This window comes from Corvus moneduloides, chromosome 4 (assembly GCF_009650955.1).
Source record: "Corvus moneduloides isolate bCorMon1 chromosome 4, bCorMon1.pri, whole genome shotgun sequence".
Taxonomy (NCBI): Eukaryota; Metazoa; Chordata; class Aves; order Passeriformes; family Corvidae; genus Corvus; species Corvus moneduloides.
This window is the reverse complement of record NC_045479.1, coordinates 54,930,576-54,951,772: the sequence shown is the minus strand read 5'-3', so window position 1 is coordinate 54,951,772 and position 21,197 is coordinate 54,930,576. Positions and strand designations below refer to the sequence as shown.

At 41.6% G+C, this 21,197-nt stretch overlaps 1 protein-coding gene across 4 annotated transcripts in view; it reads right to left on the bottom strand.

Moving 5' to 3' along the window:
* Nucleotides 1-21,197, bottom strand: part of MAPK12 (mitogen-activated protein kinase 12) — a 38,518-nt gene that overhangs the window by 5,485 nt on the left and 11,836 nt on the right. For all 4 annotated transcript variants that reach the window (XM_032107137.1, XM_032107141.1, XM_032107140.1 and 1 more), the window contains exons 4-9: nucleotides 20,764-20,875; nucleotides 11,944-11,973; nucleotides 10,286-10,333; nucleotides 7,164-7,278; nucleotides 6,482-6,553; nucleotides 5,803-5,882 (exon numbers count right to left, since the gene is read on the bottom strand). In XM_032107137.1, coding sequence (XP_031963028.1) covers nucleotides 5,803-5,882; nucleotides 6,482-6,553; nucleotides 7,164-7,278; nucleotides 10,286-10,333; nucleotides 11,944-11,973; nucleotides 20,764-20,875 — 457 coding nt within the window. The remainder of the gene's footprint in view (nucleotides 1-5,802; nucleotides 5,883-6,481; nucleotides 6,554-7,163; nucleotides 7,279-10,285; nucleotides 10,334-11,943; nucleotides 11,974-20,763; nucleotides 20,876-21,197) is intronic.

Sequence of the window (21,197 nt, the reverse complement as noted above, 5' to 3'; positions counted from 1 at the left end):
GACTCAGCTCTGAGCAGGCCCAAGAGAGTAAGCAGGAGAGTAAGTGGGTGAGAGAGAGAGAGTGTAAGAGCAAGAGCAAGAGAATAGAATGGAAGTGAAGTAAGGAATAGAAGTGAGAATGTATAGAAGAGTCTGAAGTCCTGGTTACAATACAATAAATCATCTTCTGTACTGAATATTCTAATTGTCACTAACCAATCTAATACAAGATACAAATCCTATAGCATTTACATACAGCCTATAAGAGTTCTTATATTACCATAGAGTGTTACATCTTAACTTCTAAAAACTACTCTTTGGACCCCTTCTGCTGAGCTAGTAGGGTCTGCTCTGACCCTTGGACCCTGCTTGCAAGCAGAGGGTATTGTTCAATCAAGAGGGGATTACTTCAGTGGCCATACCATTGTTTTCTAGTTGTTCAGTAACTAAGACCTGGTATTTCAAAAGTGGCTTTCATTTCGATGTTGCCTGTAGTTTTCATATTCCCAAAATCTTTTGTCAGGCAATCATATTTCCAAGGTTTTCCTGTTCCATCTTCCCCAACATCTCCCCCTTTTCGATGGACAATTAAGATATTAGACATAGTCCTACTCGTCATTTTTTGCACACACTGAAGTATACAAGGTACTGCTACTAAAACTATAATTATTACTACTAGAATAATCAAGCCTATTTTACAGAGTTCCCTTAGCCAAGGTGCAAAGCTCCAACCATCAAACAAACTGTCTAGCCAGGACGAGTTATCTGTTGTAATTTGGTTAGCTAGGTCCCTTAGGTTTTGTAACTGTTTGTGAATGGAAACAGAATGATTGGATAAGTTCATACAGCATAATCCTTCAAAATCTTCACAGCCATGCCCATGTGCTAATAAAAGATAATCAATATAAGTTTGGTGTTTATGGCTGGAAGTTGGAGAAATGTGATTATCATCATATGGAATACTTATCAAGAATAACATTACCAAAACCTTCTGGAAAAGGCATTCCAACTAAACAGGTTGAAAAAGGTTTGTCAGGGCTTGTGTCAGATAGACAGATGGTATCGGAGCCTGCAGATTTGGCTAAAGTAACCCAGACATTTGTCTTTGGTTGATTTACAGGTAAAGTTTCATTACAAAAACTAAAACATAAGATTAAAAGCAACATGCATCTACACAAATAATGCTAAAACTCTATTCTTTTCTTGAGCTGTTTCTGGCAGACAATCTTCTCTCAGTGGTTCTGCCTAGTTCACATTTCAGTGCTGGCTTCTCGGCTTCCACTCGTGGGGTCACTGCCTGAAGTGGAACCGACAGTGGGCTTTGATGCATGGTACAGCTTCATGTTCTTTGCCGGAATCCACTTGGTTCCTTCACCTGTGGAGAGACATGCAAATCCCTTTCCCCACATTATAAGATCATAAGGTCTTTCTATTTTTCCTGATGCTAAATTCTTAATTAAAACTAGGGGGTGCTCCTTCAGTTTTGCTTTTTTGTTGTTTAAGAAGTGTCTGAAGATGGGGGGATCAGGCTCTTCTGCAGAGCTATTCAAAAAATTATAAACATACAAAGCCTTATTCAACCTCCTTTGAGGTGTATCCTGGGCTTCTCCCCCTTTCTGTTGATTTAAAATGCGTTTTAAAGTTCGATGTGTTCCTTTTAGGGTACTTTTTGGCAGTTGTTTAAAATACGGTGAGCAAATACCACTGTATCTTACAGCACTTTTTAGTTCTTTAATTTCGAGAGTGTGGATAGCAGCCCACGTTTTAGGACTGTCAGGCTGTTGGCTAGCTATCACAGGCTTAGTTAATAGACTAAGACTTTCATCTTTATAGATTTGGGGTCTTATTTCATGGCAATCTGTTAATTTAGAATAATCTGAGCACTTTGGAGGATTTTTTGATTCAGAAGGTAGCGCTGACAAACTTTCAGAACTCATTTTCTCTTTCTGGGTTGCAAGATTCCCGTCGCTCGCTGGCGGGACTCTGGGGCTTATTGCAAACAAATCTGGCTGCTTTTCAGAGTTTACTTGTGTTAGATTTAAAGCATCAGCTCCGGCAGGGGGGCTCTCCGTCTCCCCTGCCACTGGAGTTGCATCACTGCTCTGCGTTCCCCCCCTGTTCGCGGCTTCTGAGGCGGAGCTGAGCTGCGCGGAGGGATACGGCTGGGCGGCGGAGGGATACGGCTGTACGGTGTCGGGGGACCCCGGCAGAGGCGGCTGCGGCGCGGGGATGGGACCCGGCAGGGGCAGCGATGATGACACAGCAGAGCTCGGGAGTGGCGCAGCCGATCTCGGTGGCGGCGGGCGAGGAGGATGCGCGGCTGGATGCGCGGCTGGTCCCGGGAGTTGCAGCAATCGCGCATGCGTATGTTGCAGCGATTGCGCATGCGCATGTTGCATCATCAGGTCCGCGCGGCAGGATGTAATGGCCGCAGCCCGCGTGGCGGATGGTTCAGGCGGAGCGGGAGACGGCAGGACTGCAGAACCAGGGGCTGGGGCTGTGGTCGCGGCGTGCTGCTGCTGGAAGCTTGTAGGCTGGGCTGGGGTGGGTGGTGGCGGAGCGGCGGTGCCGGGAGGCGGAGCTGGAGCAGGGGCAGGCACGGGGGAGACTGCAGACCTCCGTGCAGGCAGCGCGGCACCGGGACCAAGTGGCTCGTGGAGCTGGGGCGCTCCCAGCGCAAGCGGTGGTGTGCCGGGATCGGGGAACGGCACAGAAACGGCGGCAGGGGCGGGAGTAGATACAGGCGTCTGTGCTGCCACGGGGCTGGGCGACCGCTCGGGGCGTGCTGTGTGCGCTTGAACGGCAGGGTGGGGGGGTAGGGTGCCTGTGATAACGTGCACAGGGGGTGCCGGAGACAGCAGCGCGGCCGTAGCCGGCGCTCTGGGCACCAGTGTTTCGGGAGCGGCAGGGGACTGTGAAGATGCAGCAGCGGCGGACGCGGATGGAACAATGGCTATCATCGGCGCCGTGTGGGGGGGGGGACCTGGGGGGCTGGAAGAAGGGTCGCCGCTTGGCTTTGGGGGGGGCCGGCTATGATGGCAGCCATGGCCATAACCGGCGCGGCTGGGGGAGGGGTAACACCCGTAGGTAGCAGGGGGGTAGGCGCTGGCCCCGCCGGGGTACCGCCGGGGGGCAGGGCCATCATGATGTCAGCAGCGGGGGGTGGGGTAGCAGTGACAGCAGCAGGGGGGGGTGGAGCCGCGGTGACGGAACCGGGGGGGGGGGGGACGGGGGGGCAGGGGCAAGGGGCGGGGCCGCGGAGACGCTGGCACTGAGGGTGGGGGCCGCGGGGGCCGCGGGGGCCGCGGGGAGGAACGGGATGGCGGGAGGGGCCGTAGGGTCCGGTGGGGTGGCTGGGGCCGGGGTAACGGGCGCGGGGGCATCGAGCGCAGGGGGCGGGGCGGCGCGAGTCAGCCGGACCGCGGGTATCGGAGCCACGGGGTCCGGCGGAGGGGCGGGGGCCATGCTCCGCTGCGGGCTCGCGACGGCAAGGGGCGGACTAGCAGCCGGAGCTGGGGTCGGCGGGGTGACTGCTGCAGGCGGCGCCACCGCAGCAAACAGCTCTACCAGCGCTCTGCAAGCTGGGAGCAGCTGCGCGGCTGCCATATCCCGGTAGGAGATATTATTAAAGAGTTTAACTCCAACTGTGTCCCAAAAGTCTCTTGTAAAGACGGCTGAACGGTCAGCATTTGGGAAATTGAGTCGGGTCCATTCTAGAAGATTTTTTAGCTCATGTTTAGGCAACTGACTTGGACCAGAACTTATAAGTAAATGCTTAAGTTGCTTATAGAGATCTCTGTCATGGGCAGAGTGGGTTTGTCCCATTTTTTAGACCAGTATGATACTCACTTAGGTGATGTCGCAGGAGCTGCGTCCTTACTCAGATGTCTGTCGTGGGGGGCTGGCCAGGCACTCCACTCAGCACTCAGGACACCGCTTTTCGGTCCTTTCCCAGAGCTCCGGTTTCAGGCGTCGCTTGGCAACGGCTTTCCGTGCTCAGGACCTCACGGGTGGGTCCGCACTGCGAGCTCCAGTGCAGGCGGTGCTCAGCACTACTCGCCTGTGCTCGGGTCGTGCGGCAGATTTCCCTCCGCAGAGCTCCGGTCAGTACTGCTTAGCAGCGTGTCCGTGCTCGAGGGGTGATACGGCAGACCTCCTCTAAGAGCTCCAGGGGGCCGCTGCGCAGCAGTGGCGGCCCGTGCTCGAGGACTGCCAGGCAATTGCCTCCAAGAGCTCCAGGTAATCCCCGTGCTCGAAGGCTGCCTCAGCAGAATTACAGAGCTCCAGCTATTACGATGCGCAGCATCGGTATGCCGTGCTCACGACACGTTCTAGGTGGCTATAACTGGTCTTTTAGCTACCGTCCATGGAGAAGAGTCCTACAGATGGAGAAAGCTGAACCGGGCGTTCAATCACGTTGTGCACCAGGCTGCAGGTGCTGGGTGTGGGCTCGGCAATCACGGTGGGCGCCAGACTGTAGGTTACTGGGTGAGTTCGGTCGGGACGGAGACGGATGGAGATCTCTATAGGCAGGTCTCGGGACACAGTCAGTTTATTGTAAAGGGCGTGGGTATAGGGGCACTGCTCAGAGCTGCCTGACTCAGCTCTGAGCAGGCCCAAGAGAGTAAGCAGGTGAGAGAAAGAGAGAGGGTGTAAGAGCAAGAGTGGAAGTAAGAGTAGAAGTGGAAGAGAGGAATAGAGAATAGAAGAGAGAATGGAAGTGAGAATGAATAGAAGTGAGAATGAATAGAAGTCCTGGTTACAATACAATAAATCATCTTCTGTACAGAATATTCTAATTGTCACTAACCAATCTAGTACAAGATACAAATCCTATAGCATTTACATACAGCCTATAAGAGTTCTTATATTACCATAGAGTGTTACATCTTAACTTCTAAAAACTACTCTTTGGACCCCTTCTGCTGAGCTAGTAGGGTCTGCTCTGACCCTTGGACCTGTTTGCAAGCAGAGGGTATTGTTCAATCAAGAGGGGATTACTTCAGTGGCCATACCATTGTTTTCTAGTTGTTCAGTAACTAAGACCTGGTATTTCAAAAGTGGCTTTCATTTCGATGTTGCCTGTAGTTTTCATATTCCCAAAATCTTTTGTCAGGCAATCATATTTCCAAGGTTTTCCTGTTCCATCTTCCCCAACAAACAATATTTTGACAGCAAATTGTACAAATGCATTTTTTCTGATGCTATTCACCCTCTTCCTGAATGGAATTTTTTTTAATCGAGCTTTAAAACCATGATTTAGAAATTACAATGGAAAGCTTTAATTATTAGTGCTCCTTTTTTAATATATTTATTCAAATAAATATGTATGAATTATTTGAAAGAATGTCATAGTGAGTTTACAGCAATCTCTAGAAGTGAACCTTATACAGTAGTTCCTTAATATTTAAATTGTACAGTTAGTCTAATGAATAAATTTAGGTCCTTTATAGTAAGGGCTTCAGGATACTAGAAGGACACTAACGTAAGAACAGGAAAGAGACATTTGCAAACAACCGGGTTTTCTGAATATCTTCATGCTTTCAGTAGCTTTACAATAAAAGCTGCAATGTATCAGCTCAGCTGTTTATATGGTAAACACTGGAATCTTGAAATACATAAATAATGTTCTGATAACTTTCTGTCATTTCATCCCCCATCTCCAGTAGCTATTGTGGGTGCACAAAGCATTTCAAGGCAGAGAGGGACTATCAGGGACCATATCAGTAGTCAATACGTATTATCTCAGACTGTCAAAGAACTGAGTATGGCTTAAAGTAAAATTAAGACATGGAAAACCAACTGACAAAGCAGAATACTCACATCTTGACTGTGCAATTTTTGAACAAAATCTTGAGTTGGTGTACCTGTTATTTTCATTATTTCTGTGAGTTGGTCCAGATCTGAATACCAGAAATAAGGAACAAAGTCTTTCACCATTAGAAAATTAAGCATCCTGCAAAAATAATGCATTTCTTCGCTGTTGGAGAATAATGCAAAAATCTTAATTCAATGACTGAACAGAAGATTTATAAAAGATGAAAGTTCTCCATTTTTTCTTAGAAAAGGCAAAGAAAATATCCTATAATTTGGGAACACATAACTGAATCATCTGCAAAATTTTCTAATATTATCAGGCCCATTCTGTATTTTTAGATAAAAATCAGTCCAAAAGTATTAGAGTATCTGAATAATCAATACATGTATTGCAGGCACAAAAAAACCCAAAAAACATAGGTTTTCTATTACCACAGAGCCTTTTACTTGATGATTTGAGAGGTGACTCAAATATCACTTCTACTGAAAAAAATCAGTAATACAAATTTTAATTGGCAGGTGTGCAAAAGTGGTACAGATATGAAAGAATGATTTAATGAGAAAGGTGCAAGGAATTTTACTATTAATATCAATTTATACTCATCAGTTTTTGAACACTTACTGTATCACATAAGAACCTCTCATAATTTTCTTACATCAGTATCATAAATTCACTGAAGGATACGATCATTTCCCTTGAACAGAGGTCTCCCCGTTATCATCTCAGCCATTATACAACCTACAGACCAGATGTCAACTGAAAAAAAGACCAAGAGGCACATTACCTTGTTCATTTAAATGTGCATAAAATTTAATTTAAAACGTATTTTAAAGAAGTATAAAAATTACCTTTATAGCCTGTTATAAAATAAATGTGTGCCTTGCCAAGTATGATGAATAGCACAAGTAAAACCACCAGACTTTCTAATGAGCAAACTGGAGATAATCTCATAATATGCAGAATGAGTTTCTCAGTAACAGGCAGAAGCACATGCGAAGCTTTCAAAAACTTCCATAGCTATCTTAGTGTTATTTGAATTCCCTCCATTTGCCATTTTCCCCTGTCTGAGTTAAAATCACCACACATTTAGAGGAACACAAGAACAGAGACCAGACCGTCACATCTGTATAATTTAAATAATCTTTTTCTAATCACCTTGGCACTTTCTGTTACTCTCAGAAAACATACATAAAAAACCCCTAAACTCATGATTACCTGCAATTTATCTACAAGGAAATTATGCATAATTATATTGTCATTTCCACCTCCAATTTCTCTTTAATTTCAGAAACAAAGTCTTGTTTATGTATCACCTGATTCAGTGAATGCTTCAGCTCTGTTAAGATACTTCTAAAGAGACACTGACCTGTCTGAGTATAATGCATCCAGTTAAGTATGACCTCTGGGGCTCTGTACCATCTTGTAACCACATAGCCGGTCATCTCACTGTCTGTATGCCTTGCCAATCCAAAATCCAGAATCTGTAGTGGAAGCACAAAGAACATTCAGATCAGACAGCTCGTTATCTAGTTCATACAGTTCTTTACAACTGTAAGGAAAAAAAAATTGGAGCAATCTGCAGAGATTAGTTTATTTTTGTATATTTTTCTCATTGAAGTGCCTTGTTCTCATTTTAAAAATCAAGACAGAGGTAGCACAGAGGTTTGAATAATTTTTTTTTAAGTTACATACTGCTATAGCACCATCAAAAGTTGTAAGACCATTAAAGAAAATAATAAATTATTAACTTATTAATTAAAAAGATACTGGACACATTCAATGCAAAAAATTCCCTGACCACAGAGTCACCATTGTATCAAGTTACAGCTAAAAGAACAGCACCCATTTTAGACAGTGTCAATTGCTCTTACATCCCAGGTGGCACAATTATTCAAGACTGTGTTCCAACAAAATTCTGAAGTAAAAAGGTATTGTTATTTCTACTTTATGAGTAACTCATACAAAGGAAGATGTCCTCTAGGTCACACTGAAAATCTGCAACAAGAGTAGGGAATTACTATCACTTAGTCCCACCAAGTCTTCTCCAACCTCCAGCATCAACTACAGAGCAACCTTTTGTAAAAAATGCAAGATCAGTGCAATTTTGTTTAAAGTGCTATGCACAATTCAGCTTATTTCTAAGGTTCTCAGCTATTTCTCTCTAGATATAGCAATGTGTACAGCAGCAAGACTAAAACTGAATGTTATGGCCTTTTGTGAACTTCTACAAAATTTGCCTTAAGAAGGCCCACCTCTATGGACCATCAAAAGATGCAGCCAACAGCAAGAAAATTCCACTACTGGAACAACAATCTGTTTGTACTTATTGGAAAGTTCATGCTTCTAATAAAAAGTAGGAGGCTTGGGTAAGTAAAGTTCTATTGAAGATAAATCATGGTCACACACAGACAACTAAATATGAAGATTTGCATGACCAGCCAGAGGTTGCCATGTGAATCAGGCTGCATATGTTTATTGACAGGCAGGAGTTTTTACTAGGGACACCTGAGCATTCTTATATCAAGAGTCATGTTTTTGTAATGCTCTCTGCAATTAAACATTCTAAAGTATTTCAGGATAGTTTCATCATTCCCTGGCACTAACAAAGAGGAAAGTTATATTTTCAGTCACAAATCAAGACTACAAAATGTTATGGCTTATCTTTATTGCCATACTTGAAATATCATTTCCTTGTTTTCCTCCTAACTACTGATTACCAATCAATTTAAAAACAGAAATAGAATGCAAAGGGAGACATTTTTATTTGTACCAATTAAATGCACTTAATTGTGGCTGATTCTTTGGGTACTGAAGGGTATATTTACTAGACTCAAAATATTTGTAGTGGCAAAATACACTTTTATATATGGCTTTCCAATTTATTCTACATATTCTACATATTCAGCACACATTATATTTTCCCAGTAAGATAGCAGGGAGGGTGGAAGAAAAAGAAAAAAAATTTATGTAATAGGTCAAAGCCAGATGTGGTACGGTCTATTCTGTCGCAGTCTTTTAGGCATTTTATCTACCAAGGCTTGAGACATGTAGAGTTGGAAACAGCTACAATACAATTTGGTTTTGTATATTTGTAAAAGTAGAAAATGACAGCAAGAATTTTTGTGTATTATGTTTTAATTTCATGATTTATTTTCATTCACATGTTCATTGAGCTCAGGAACAAGCGTATCCTATTTGTACTTAATATTAACCTGGTACCATTTCAACAACTATCTTCATATAAAACTTTTATTCTCACTCTCTAATCTTCAACTTTTCAGCTGGAACTTCCACAGTAATTTTCAGAGCAAGTTTGAAAATCCTTTTTATAATTTGTGAGTTATGAAAGAATGAGCCAATTCCCCATAGCTCCTCAAGGATGGCTCCCCTTTGACTCAGCAAACTTAATTTTCCTAACTTGCTTCAGTAACTGCAGCAAAAATAACTTGTAACTTTGAGACTACAGAGAGGGCAGTGATTTCCACTCATGCACCCTGCACTGTCACTTTTCTGATACCTATGTAGGAGTTGAGAGCATCAGATGAAGGAGCCAGAGACCTCATTGTGAAAAACAGAACTAATAGCCTACTAATTAATTAGCCATTCAAGGAATTGTTCCAACTTGCCTACAGCCTCACTGTCACTGGAGTTGATGCAAGGAAAGCTGCCGAGTGCACAAACATGGGGGAAAATGGTTGGACTACCCCTGGCAACTTGATCCTGTGCCTGCATAAACTGACTTGGAGAGTGTGCGGAAAAAAAATGTGTTAAATGAGCAGATACACATCAGGAGACTGTATTATGAAAGAATGTCTTAGACCTGGCCTGCATCTCAAAATATAATTGTGCAGCTGGGGGTGGGAGGGAAGACAACCATATACAACTGCTTTTTTTAGATTTTCCTCTTTTCCCATCACCCTGGGATCCACTCACCATTTGGCCTACCTACAAGCCAGGAAAAGTCAATGGCTTTTTGTGTTAGATAGGAAAACTCTAAAATCACAGGAGCCTGGAACATTCAGGTCAGTCTCCAAAGACCAAAAAGTTGTATTACAATGGCTACATGCAAGTATGTAGTTTGTATGCTGTATGCTAAAAAAAACTTTTGTACTGCTTTACATCACCTTTTATTTTATTCAATTAAGGGTGTCCTTCACAACCTTTGCTCTTCTGTATCTCCCAGCTTGTAGAATTAGACTTTTCTATTTATTCAAAGCTGAAATTCTCACATAACCAAATCACTCCCATAAACTCTTATGTCTCTTTTAGGGGGGAAACCCTGGCCATAAGATCTAATGTGTCCTTACACATCAGGACACAAAAGCCCTCGTTCAAATTCCATGTTGTGAGGATGTACAGGCCAATTGTGATTCAAGAACAAAAAGCCTGGCCCAATGCTGAAACCAGCCAGCATGTCTACAGCTGCTGCACCTGTTGTTTTCTGTCTTCTAACACATCTGACTGGTTTTGCAAATAAACATACCTTACCTTCAATTCACAGTCTTCATTTACTGCCAAGTTTCCAGGCTTTAGATCCTGCAATCAAATTTGAAATGAATGTTAATTTTCTTTTTATTTTACAGAAAGACAATAAAGTACTCATTCTTTGCCTTCTTTCTGGTTTTATAGTTTTTATGTAACTATTTTGAACAGCAACAGGTAAAATGATGTCATAACAAATAACACAAACAAGGACACAAACTTGCATATGTTTGGCTTTTTTCCAGTATCTTTTCTCCCCAAGAAAAACCAAACTGTTTTGTTTGTTTGTTTGTTTTTCTGCTAGAAGTCAGGAAAATACTTGCCACTGAAGGAATTCACTCATTTTTCTATGAGTGGGGTTTGGACATAAACCTGTTGCATTTAATAATAACACCACAAGGTTAACAATTCACATATATAGTTCTGGATTGTACATGTTGCATATCAAAATATGCATTATAAAGGTTCCTTATCCTGATAGAAGGAGTACTGAAGGAAACAAACAAGATATTACATAAAACTCCAAGCTCTCTTCTCTGGAAAAATCAATTTCCTAAGAAAGTCAATAGAACTGCAACATGAAAAAAGTATTCCCTCAAGTCTCTTAAGCCACCTTAGGGGCATCTAATGATGTTCCACAGTCGTAAAGTTTAGCAAAGGGAAGAGTACTGGCAAGGACTAAGATGATATTGCAACATCAGTGACACACACACAGAGTCAAAAATACATTTTCCTTCAGCTTTTTCAAATCTTTGTTTGGTACACTTAAGCACAAGATCTTCAGAAGTATCTTCTCTCTGAACTTAAACAGGGATCCACCTGTTTTATACAGAGATGTTCTAAGAACAGAGGGGCCTTGGAGAGAAACAATTTGGTGCAAAAAACCATAATGAAACCAAGTTGTTCAAGGGTCCAGAGGGACCTTAAAAAAGACTAAGCAATGATAAGTTTAGCCCATGATCCCAGCAGCTGCAAAAATAAAACCATAAATACCTTATTTTTTCAGTTTGCACAGTTTCCGTGTCCAGCTTAAAGATACTATACAATGTGCAGTTTCTATGGTGCTCCCGATACTTTATTAGAAATGGATGATTTCTGTTCGAATGCAGTTTTGGGGGAAGATATGCTGCTTGGTACCACAAGGGCATCATTCAGAACTCCTTCACAGTGCAGAAGTGATTTTAAGTGGACTTTTATACAGAAACAGGACTCAAAAAGAATCAAATGCTTAATTTCGCTTAGAAAAAAAATTGAGGTTCTATAATTTTGGACAATATTTTCAGTTTCTATGGTTCCCCCAAAATTTTGAACACTAATATAATGTTAAAAGAAAACCTAATCATTGTTTTTAAGTTTAATCTTCATTAAAAAAAAATACAGAAAAAACTTTTATTCATCTAAATTTAGACACTATTTGCTCTTGTGGGGACTTAAAACTCAACTTCACAAAGTAATTCAGGAACCCCAAATCTAAGCTGTATTCAGTGCAACTTGAGCTTATACTGACATAGCCATGCCACCTTTTGTTCCCACTGAAGAAGAAACCAAAGGCACCAAGAGAGAAAACCAATAAATGGAATTTCAGGCATATTTATGAGCATGCTTATACACAAACATCACTCACATTATCAAAATATAGACATCTTTCATGTTTTTCCACTTACCCTGTGAATTATGCCTGATGAGTGAATATACTGTAAAAAGAGAAAGTATTTTTTTAGTTAAGGTCCTGACTTTAAAAAGTAGTCTAGGGTAGGAGAGAAAGTACTTTTTCATGGTGCTAAAGTGAACTGAAATTAGAAAATGGTCATTTATTGCACCGAAGATCCCTTTAGCTATGATTTTAACTTTCAGGTAACTATACTAGCATTTCTTCCTTTCCCTCCCCAATAATGACAAACCACTTTTGGCATGCATATATATATATATATCAGAATGAAACATGCTATTTTATGTATCAGAAATGCTCTCCTGCAATAGGTGTCTCTGGTGTGCCATCATAGTTTAGATTCATATGCTTCAGCAGCACTGACTTTTAAGAGATCACTAAGATTGGGATGAAGGCCAGTCAAGGTCTTATCTGAGAGTTCTTGCTACATGCTTCAGTATTTCCTCAATGGAAAATGGAACAGTTAAGTTGAAAGACATTCTCTTTACTTGAATATCTGCATCACTTATTCAGTGACCTATTCAAGGGCTCACAAAAGCCAAACCAACAAACAACACCCAGGACTAGTTCTTTTGGGATGACACCTGATCAAATAAAGATGTTTGAACCCATGAATGCCACCGAATGATCCCCACTGAGGTATGCAGTTTCTCTCACCAGCTGAATGATACCCTAGAAGGGACTATTTTCATCACAGTAAATAAAGGGAACCTCTAGTAACTAGTTCAGATATAGGCATCTCTTGCAAGGATTGAAATACAGAGAGTTCCTCTGAACAGAGGACATGGCTTCCAAGAGCAGCCTGGGATGTGCTAATTCCTTCAGGTGTCGGGAACTGATCTAAAACTCCAAGACCATACTAGTGATGCTATGAAACACAAGAACAATAAAACTTTTTAAATAAAAAGACTTGAGAAAAGATTAATAAGATGTAAATCCTCCAGCTTCACCTGAATAATTTTAATTTTATTCCACCCTGAAGAATGGAACATGTGGCAATAGAGTCACTGTGAACCACCTGGCAGAGCCAGAGAAGACCAAGCAGGAACAGCCAGTATAACATCACAGAAATGCACAGAAGAAAGGAGCTTTGCAGGACAATTGCAAATCAGCCACAGCAATGACCACCTTCCCCAGCAGCCCTCAGAACAGGCAATTAACCACACACATGCAACAGTCCCTCTGCAAAGGAGTCCTCATAATCCAACTGATGAGAAACACCAAGACAAAGAAAGCAAAGCTACAGAACAAAAAACAACTTCTTCAGAGAGATCCAATGTGCATTTCAGACTTAGATTTCTGAACTTAAAAAAAACCCCATACAACCTAAGCAGCACAAGATCTGCATTTAAAGTGCCAAGTTTTTTAAGCAGTGACTGAAAAAATCTCTGACAGTTAATTTTTCCTCTCTTACACCTGACAGGCCACATCAGATGTGGTCTCATAGGTTCTGAAAAGAGGGAGGGGTGAAAAAGCCCCCACTTCCTTTAATCCTGTGCCTACAACTTTACCAATCCAGCCCAGGCTGTGGTAGGGCCCTGCTGCTGCACGGTCACACTACTGACTGCTGTGCCAGAGCCCAGGCCTTTCTTGGCATCTGCAGTGGACCAGTTCCTGCTACAGATTACTTGCAGATTGGGCAAGGTTTAACATCACCCGTAGGAAATGCCAAAGCCCTTCACAGGATTTCCTGGGGCTGACACAAGACGTTTGAGGGCACACGGCTGCTCCACAGAATGTTGGCTAGAAAACTGCTACAGCAAATAAAAAACTACAAAATGTTGTATCTGTCATGGATGTGTGTGAAGTGAATTGGGACAGGAGGAGGAGGAGGAAGTCTGTCAATTATACATGAAGACCACATGCACTTAAAAAATCCTCAAAAACCACCAAACCAGAAATGTAACTGTAAATAGCTAAACTCCCAATACATTCAGAAAAAGATGTCCTCTGTCATAGCTATCTTGATCAAGGATATTACAATGTCTACTTCCATTCTAAATTATTGCAATGTCTTCTAACTGAAGCATCTTGATTTTCCAGAACAGATGCTTAATATATTCTATAGTCGGTTTTCGCTGCTAAGACTGTACACAGTAAGGAAATAGCTGGCAGACCCAGTCATTTGGCACCCAAGAATGCAGAATGTAGAAACAGGAATTAAAAGGTCTGCACCCTTCACAGTTTTAGTTAATCTCACCTGTTTGGAGAGAAGAGTGTGGTTTTCCTGGCATTCTCACCCCACTGAAGGTTTTCTGAGTGTTCATAGCACCAAAATCATGTTAACACTTTGGGGAAAGCTCCTGTGTTTTCTAAATGTTCCTCTTAACATAACACTACTGAGATTACATAAAATAGCAGTTATTCCTGATGGTAATGTACACATCAGCCTTTTTGTAAGCTGAAATACTGGTGCTGTGCTGCAGTGTTTCTTTAACAACAGCAGTATTTTTTTAACTGCATTTTATTATCTCCTGGCAGGTAGCAACACTGGAACTATACCGGTCTTCATTCAGAAGATTTTCCATTTCTGTTCAACAGCCTTCTGAAATGGGATCCTGTTCTTACTGGTTCTACTCATTAAATTAGCCATTTATTGACAGATTTTTCACTCTTAACATGGCAAAACGATTCAGAACAGAGTAGACATATTCTTCACAATGTTATTACCACTTCACCTGAACCATGTTTGACTCAAGAACCCAGTTAACATGAGTGAAGTGCCTTGGAGCACAGGAGCTCTGTGCATTATCCTAAAGATGACTTTTGATAGCATGCATAAATCCTGGAATGCAAGCTTCAGATCATGCTAGGAAGTCATCCAACAATCATCTAAATTTTAAGCATTCTTTTCTGTATATGTAATCTCTACATAAAATAAAAAGCTAATCAAAAGGGAATTAGCAAAGACTCGGGAGACTGTGGTCTAGGCAACATGCAGAATGAAAATGGAAAGCATCTTGGCAGGGAAGTAAAAACTGAAGAGGAAATGAGTCAGAGGGGGAAGGAAAAGCAGAGAAGCAGAAAAAATCGAGCATAAATGTGAACAAAAGGCAGCAAATACAGATGAGAAAAGGAGAGAACTAGCAGTAGGTAAATCTTACCATAAGTATGGCAAAAGAAGCTTGAACAGGTGTTTGTGTGGCCCAAGAGCTGTCTGTCCCTTCTCAAGCACTATGAATAGAGAGAGGACTGACAGCCACCTCCCCAGATCTCTATGAACAGGAGGCATTCCTGCAGAAAGGGGACCCAAGACTGAAAGCTCCAGTCTCTTTCCACCTACACAGAGAGACATTTATGTTTAGCTTGCCTTCTGTACTCCTTGACAATACACAGCTTTTCTGTCAAACAACAACAAAAAAGAAATTATGAAAGCCCTTCCAAGATGCAAGCTTGCACTTAAGTAAAATTTAATGCCTGACTAAGGCCCAACTAGGAAACAAAGGAGAGGCGCGTCATTGTTTTTAAGTGGTGTCGCATCACATTGAGTTCTGATAAATTACAAGGCTTGAAAAAGGAAGAAAATGAATATTTCATTCACTGTAGAAAAAAGACAGTAAAATAAGAACTGACAAAAAAGAACTGTACAGTCTTGCAGAGCAAAGGCTGAAGAATTGATACAAATCTTCACGAACTCAGTATGAACTTTCTCTTGCCCTCAATTTATACATGATTTTTAAAATCAAGCCTGTTGAGCACTTTGTATACAGCCAATCCAGAACCAGCCTACAGATAGAATGTAGAAATGAAGCCTGCAAGGAAACAACTGGGGGGCTTAGCAAAAATCTCCCTTATCCCTTCACAATACATCAGTCATGCAGTTTTTCCTACATGCATTTAACGGTCACATGTAAACAGGTTGTTACAGCAGGATTTGAAATGTGACAAAAATAATGAACAGCCTTCTTGCCTTTGACCAGACATAAATACAGATACCATGAAGATCTTATATACTTTACAAAGGACAAATGCACATTGCAGGTTACATCTTTAACACAAAAAAACCCTCTTCAGAATAGATGCCATCAAAGTTAAAAGGTGAAAAACAAAGTCATCATACAAATGAGAGGCTAAGTTTGAGAAGCTGAATGAGTTTTACCACAAACATCTACAGGGTGGCATACTCCTCCTTCCCAGGTGTTGCAAGCACTTTTCCCTTATATTGCCTCAACTGAGCACTAGCTAAGTTTATGTTTGTTCCCTATGACCCGCCAAAAAAGCAATCCAAGTAAACACAGATGGGCTGTCTTTAACCCAGATACAGTAGACCTTAAAAAGTACAAGATTTTCATGCAAAACTTGGCTAACCCTTTCTTAAACAGCTAATTTACTGGTATCTGTAAAAGAATAAACAAATTACTGACTCATTTTCTTTTTCCTCTGCATGCTAGCAACACTGCTTTTTTTTTTTTAAACACATTTCCTAGCACAGACAGGGCTACAAGAATGTGCCTTAAACACTGGACCACTCCTACTTCTTAAAAATATTTCCAGCTAGGTGTGTATTTCTGGCTGAAATGGTGCAACGAGAATCCAAAATTTAATGGAACAGATACAGCAAAGACTGTTCTCCACAGTTTGCTGAGTAATATGAAATAACAAAACAGTCTAGTAGATGAATAATATTTTATCTCCTGCTGGTAATTTTGAGGTAAGTACAGATGTGCTCTCAAAAACACGGGGTAAGAAACTATTCAGGCAAACCATTTCTTACAGAAGATCTATCACCGTTACTATCTCAGCATCCCTGCTGGTTGCTATGTAACTGCTTTTATTCTTATGTCCCTCCCAGAGGAGACAGTCCTTCATGAACACTTTCAGCATGTGTTCTTTACACAGGATGCAGTCCTTTAGGAGAGGACTGCTCCAGTGTGGATCCCCCATGGACCACAGGTCTTGCCACATAACTTGCCAGGGGCCTGCTCCAGCACAGGCTCTCTGTGGCCTGGCTGCAGTTTCATTTAGGGCACATGCCTGGGCCCCAGCATGGGGTCCTCCATGGCTGCTGTGTGGATATCTGCTCTGTCATGGTCCTCCTGTGCCGCCTCCTGTGCAGCCTGTGCCACCATTGCCTTCACAGCCTGCAGGGAAATCTCTACTCCAGCACCTGTAGCATCTTCTTCCCCCCTATTCTCACTGACTCTGGTGCCTGCAGGGCTGTTTCGCATTTTCTCACTCCCCTCTCACAGCTGCTGCACAGCAATTTTTTACCCCTCCTGAATCTATTACCACAGCTGTGCCATGCATTTTGCTGATGGGCTCAGCTTTAGCCAGCAGCAGGTCTGCCTTGGAGCCAGCTGGAACATGGTTCAACATGGAGGCACTTCCTGGTGTCTTCTCACAGAAGCCACCCCCCTGCAACCTCCACTAACAAACAAACCCTGCCACAAACTTGCCCAATATATCCCCTTAAATTCCTACTGTTTTCTTCCTCTTTTCTTCCTTCAACCACACACAGTTGCTCCATGTGGATTCCAGATTTTCTGATTCACAGACTTCAGCATCAACCTTTGGGGCCACAAGTGCTGCTCTGTTGGTACATTATCTGTCAGATAACGTACATCACTAGGACCAAAATATGTTTCTAAGCCATTTCACTGGCTTAGACTTAATTAAATTAATTATTCATCCTTTCCACTACATTCAACCTAAGCTAATTATTTACAGTTCATATATTGCTTGCCTGTAAAGTTAATACAAATGATGTTTTTAATCCCTAGCGAATAGCATACCTCTCCTGGAAACCTCCTTCCCAGACAGTTACATCAACTTAAACAGACCACTCCACTTACACAGTCCTTGAGAGAACACTTACTAGGACAGTTTTGTGACCAGGGAACTAACGACAAAACTGAAATCATAACTCCACATTTGAAGTCCAGATGAGAGGTGAATTCCCTCAAGTTTAAATACAAACAATTTCCCCAAACCTGGCTTTAGTTTATCTGACTTTACTTCCAGCATTTGTAAAATGGGAATTATTGCACTTAAATGCGCAACTGTAGAACACAAAGGATAATTACTCAGCATATGTAAAAAGCTATGTGAGCAAAAATCTACTAAAATACAAACACAAAATCCAGGGTAGGATCAAAGAGAAATCAATAATGCAGGACTCAACAAAAATGTGTATTTATTATGTTTTGTGATGGGAGTAAAACAATTTTGACCTTCTGTATTTAAGTGCTGAGAGACAACAGAATCGTGGTTATGCTGTTCCTGATGTTCACGTTCAGGCACAGCATGCTGCTCTGCTGCATTAACTAGTTTTTAATAGCGTTTGGCAATGCCAGTACAGATCTGGATGAATCTGCATCCTGATGGATGTGCCAGACTTTCCTGTATCAAAATCAGGTCTGTATTTCCACTGCACAAGCACATCCCTACACTGACTTCACTTACCTGTACAAGCACAGAGGAAATTCTGCCCATACATTGTGTGTTACAGGCACAGGACCATAAAACCAAAATTGTACAGAGCCAGCAGCAGCCAAGGAATGACATTTAATTTAAGACACTGCCATGCCACAGCCTCCTTACACCATGTGTCTCCAGAGCAGCAACGGGAATTAAACAGCCGTCACTGCAGGAGAGCCTGGATAAAGTCTGCAGACCTTGGTCAAGGTTTTTCTTCTCTTGGAATTGCGTCACCGAAAGAAAAAAGTAGTAAGGAAGTAGTAGCCTTTTTATGATCAACAGCTGTGTATACCCAAAAGGTAAACACAGTAATTTAAGAACTGTAGTACCAATATAGACCAAGAATCATTTCCACATCTCATTAACATAGGTTATACATAAAAACAGGGAGCTTAAAGAGTATCTTCTTTTTGCATTGTAAGACCATGAACTTCAATATACACAGTCCAATTTTTAAAAGCCAAATAGAAGAAAAAAGGAGTAGTAATAATAAACGGCATTTAGCAAAAGATGAGGAACAAAAACATACAAAACCCATCATAGCTACTACATTTAGAATCATTCTTGTGAGAGTCAGTTAAATTCAAGATTATCTCGTTTTGCTATAGCTGTAAGCTCTGCAGTCCACAGAAGTAAAATATCTAAGAGATAAAAGAGAGATGAATATTAACATTATTTCTGAGAAAGAACAGAGGATTAACATTCAGGCTTACTATCTGTAAAGAAAAAAATCATGAGCAAGCCCAACAACTAACTTACAGATGGCATTTGGTAATACTTTTTATTTAAGAAAATGATACGTTGAAATCATTATTCTTCCCAAGACTTACTGGAAGAGCTACAAGATGAAGCTTTCCTACACAGTTCAAAACTAGACAAATCTTCATGGTCCCTTATAGTCTTTTATGGATCCTTCCTAATTTCACAGTGTAAAACAAGGGCACATAATAAAAACCTATACTAGAAGTCAAGATCAAGCAAAGGTGGCAGGAGGCAAGAACTCCTAGGGAAACCAAAACATAAAAAAGTGTACGTGAGGTGGAAGCAGAGTCAGGTCACCCTGCAGGAATGTGGAGACACTGCCCAAGGGTGCAGAGATGGAATTTGGAAAGGCAAAGCCCTCTTGGTCCTGAACCTGGTAAGAGACACAAAGGTCAACGTGAAAGGCTTCTACATGCAAACTGGGAGCAAAACCAAAACTGTGGGAAAACACAGGCAACTGCACCAGGGGCATGAAAAAGCCAAGGTACTCATGGTCATCAGGAGATGCTCCTTATGAGGATAAGAAAGCAAATACTGCTCATGTCTTCAAAAGGGTAAGGAAGAAGAGGACCAAGAAAGGCCGGTCAGCTGCACCTCACTCTCTGGGAATGTAATAAGCAAGTAATTCTGGAAATCATTTCCAAACATTACAAGGACAAAGAACTGATTGGCAGTAGTCAACAGGGATTTACAGAAGAAAATCACACCTGATAGCCCATTAGCCTTCTGTGATAAGACAACTGGCTTGGTGGATGACAGGAGGGCAGACAGTGCTGTTTACCTTGACTCGAACAAGGCTTTTCAAATTTTCTCATAACACCCTGAGAGACAGGGGAATCTAACAGGAGTTAGATTAATGGACAGTGACTGAACTGCCTTGATCAAAGGGTTGTGATCAGTGGCAGGAAGTCCAGCAGGAGGCCCACCATCAGCTGTGTCCCCCTTAGGGTTAGTACGGAAGTCAGTCCTGTTTAACATCGTCATTGCTGACGTGGATGATGGGACAGAGCGTTCCCTCAGCAACTCAGCAAATAATGCAGAATTGAGAACAATATTCACACACCAGATGATTGTGCTGCCATTTAGTGAGACCTCCACAGGCTGAGGAAATGGGCTGACAGGAATCCACCAAAGTTCGACAGAAACCTGGGAAGAAATAACCCCATGCGCCAGACAAGGCCAGAGATTGACCAGCTTGGCAGAGAAGGACCTGCGCCCCTGCACCAAAGACAACCAAAAGCCTCATGCATTAGGCAGAGGATTGCCAGCAACTTGAGGGAGGTGATCCTTTCCCTTTTCTCAGCTCTGGTGAGACACACCTGGAATGCTGTGCTCAGCTATGGGCTTCCCAGTTAAAGAGAGACACTGAAGCAAACCCAGTGAAGCTTCATGATGATGATGATGGGACTGTACCATCCAATGTAAAACAAGAAACAGAGAGCCAGGATTTTTTAGCTGTAAAAATATACTTTATATAATAAATTAATATAATGGGTTTTATTTAATATATATTCTTTTACTATACAAGGTGAGATAAATTTTAACCAGCTATTAAATTATAAGTATTTATAGTTCTCCATAACAGTTTGCTAGGAAAAAAGACTGTGAAATCGAAATAGTAGTAGGACTGGCAAACCTTTAAGCCTTTCAACATCTGATATACCAGGAACTGGATTCGATCTTCAGTTAATTTCTCATGCTTCATTATCTTACTCAAGTCTGTTCCCATAAATGGCATGACGAGGTAGCTTAAAACAAAACAAACAAATAAAAAACCAAAACAAAGCAAAAACAAAACCAAAAAAACCCCCACAAAGCCCCCACAAAAAACCAAAAAACAAAACAAACGCAACCCCCAAAAAAGGAAAGAAAACCAAACAGATTAGCTTGATTAACTTTGTCACGTAAATTTAAACATAGATGTATATGTTATAATCCACTTACAACATTAAATTATAGATCATTCCATTTACCAAACAATTCCTTCATCACCCTCCTACCCTCCAAGCCTGTTTTTATCTGATTGTCATAAAGAGGTATTGCCCAGTTCTGTCACTGATTATGGAAATT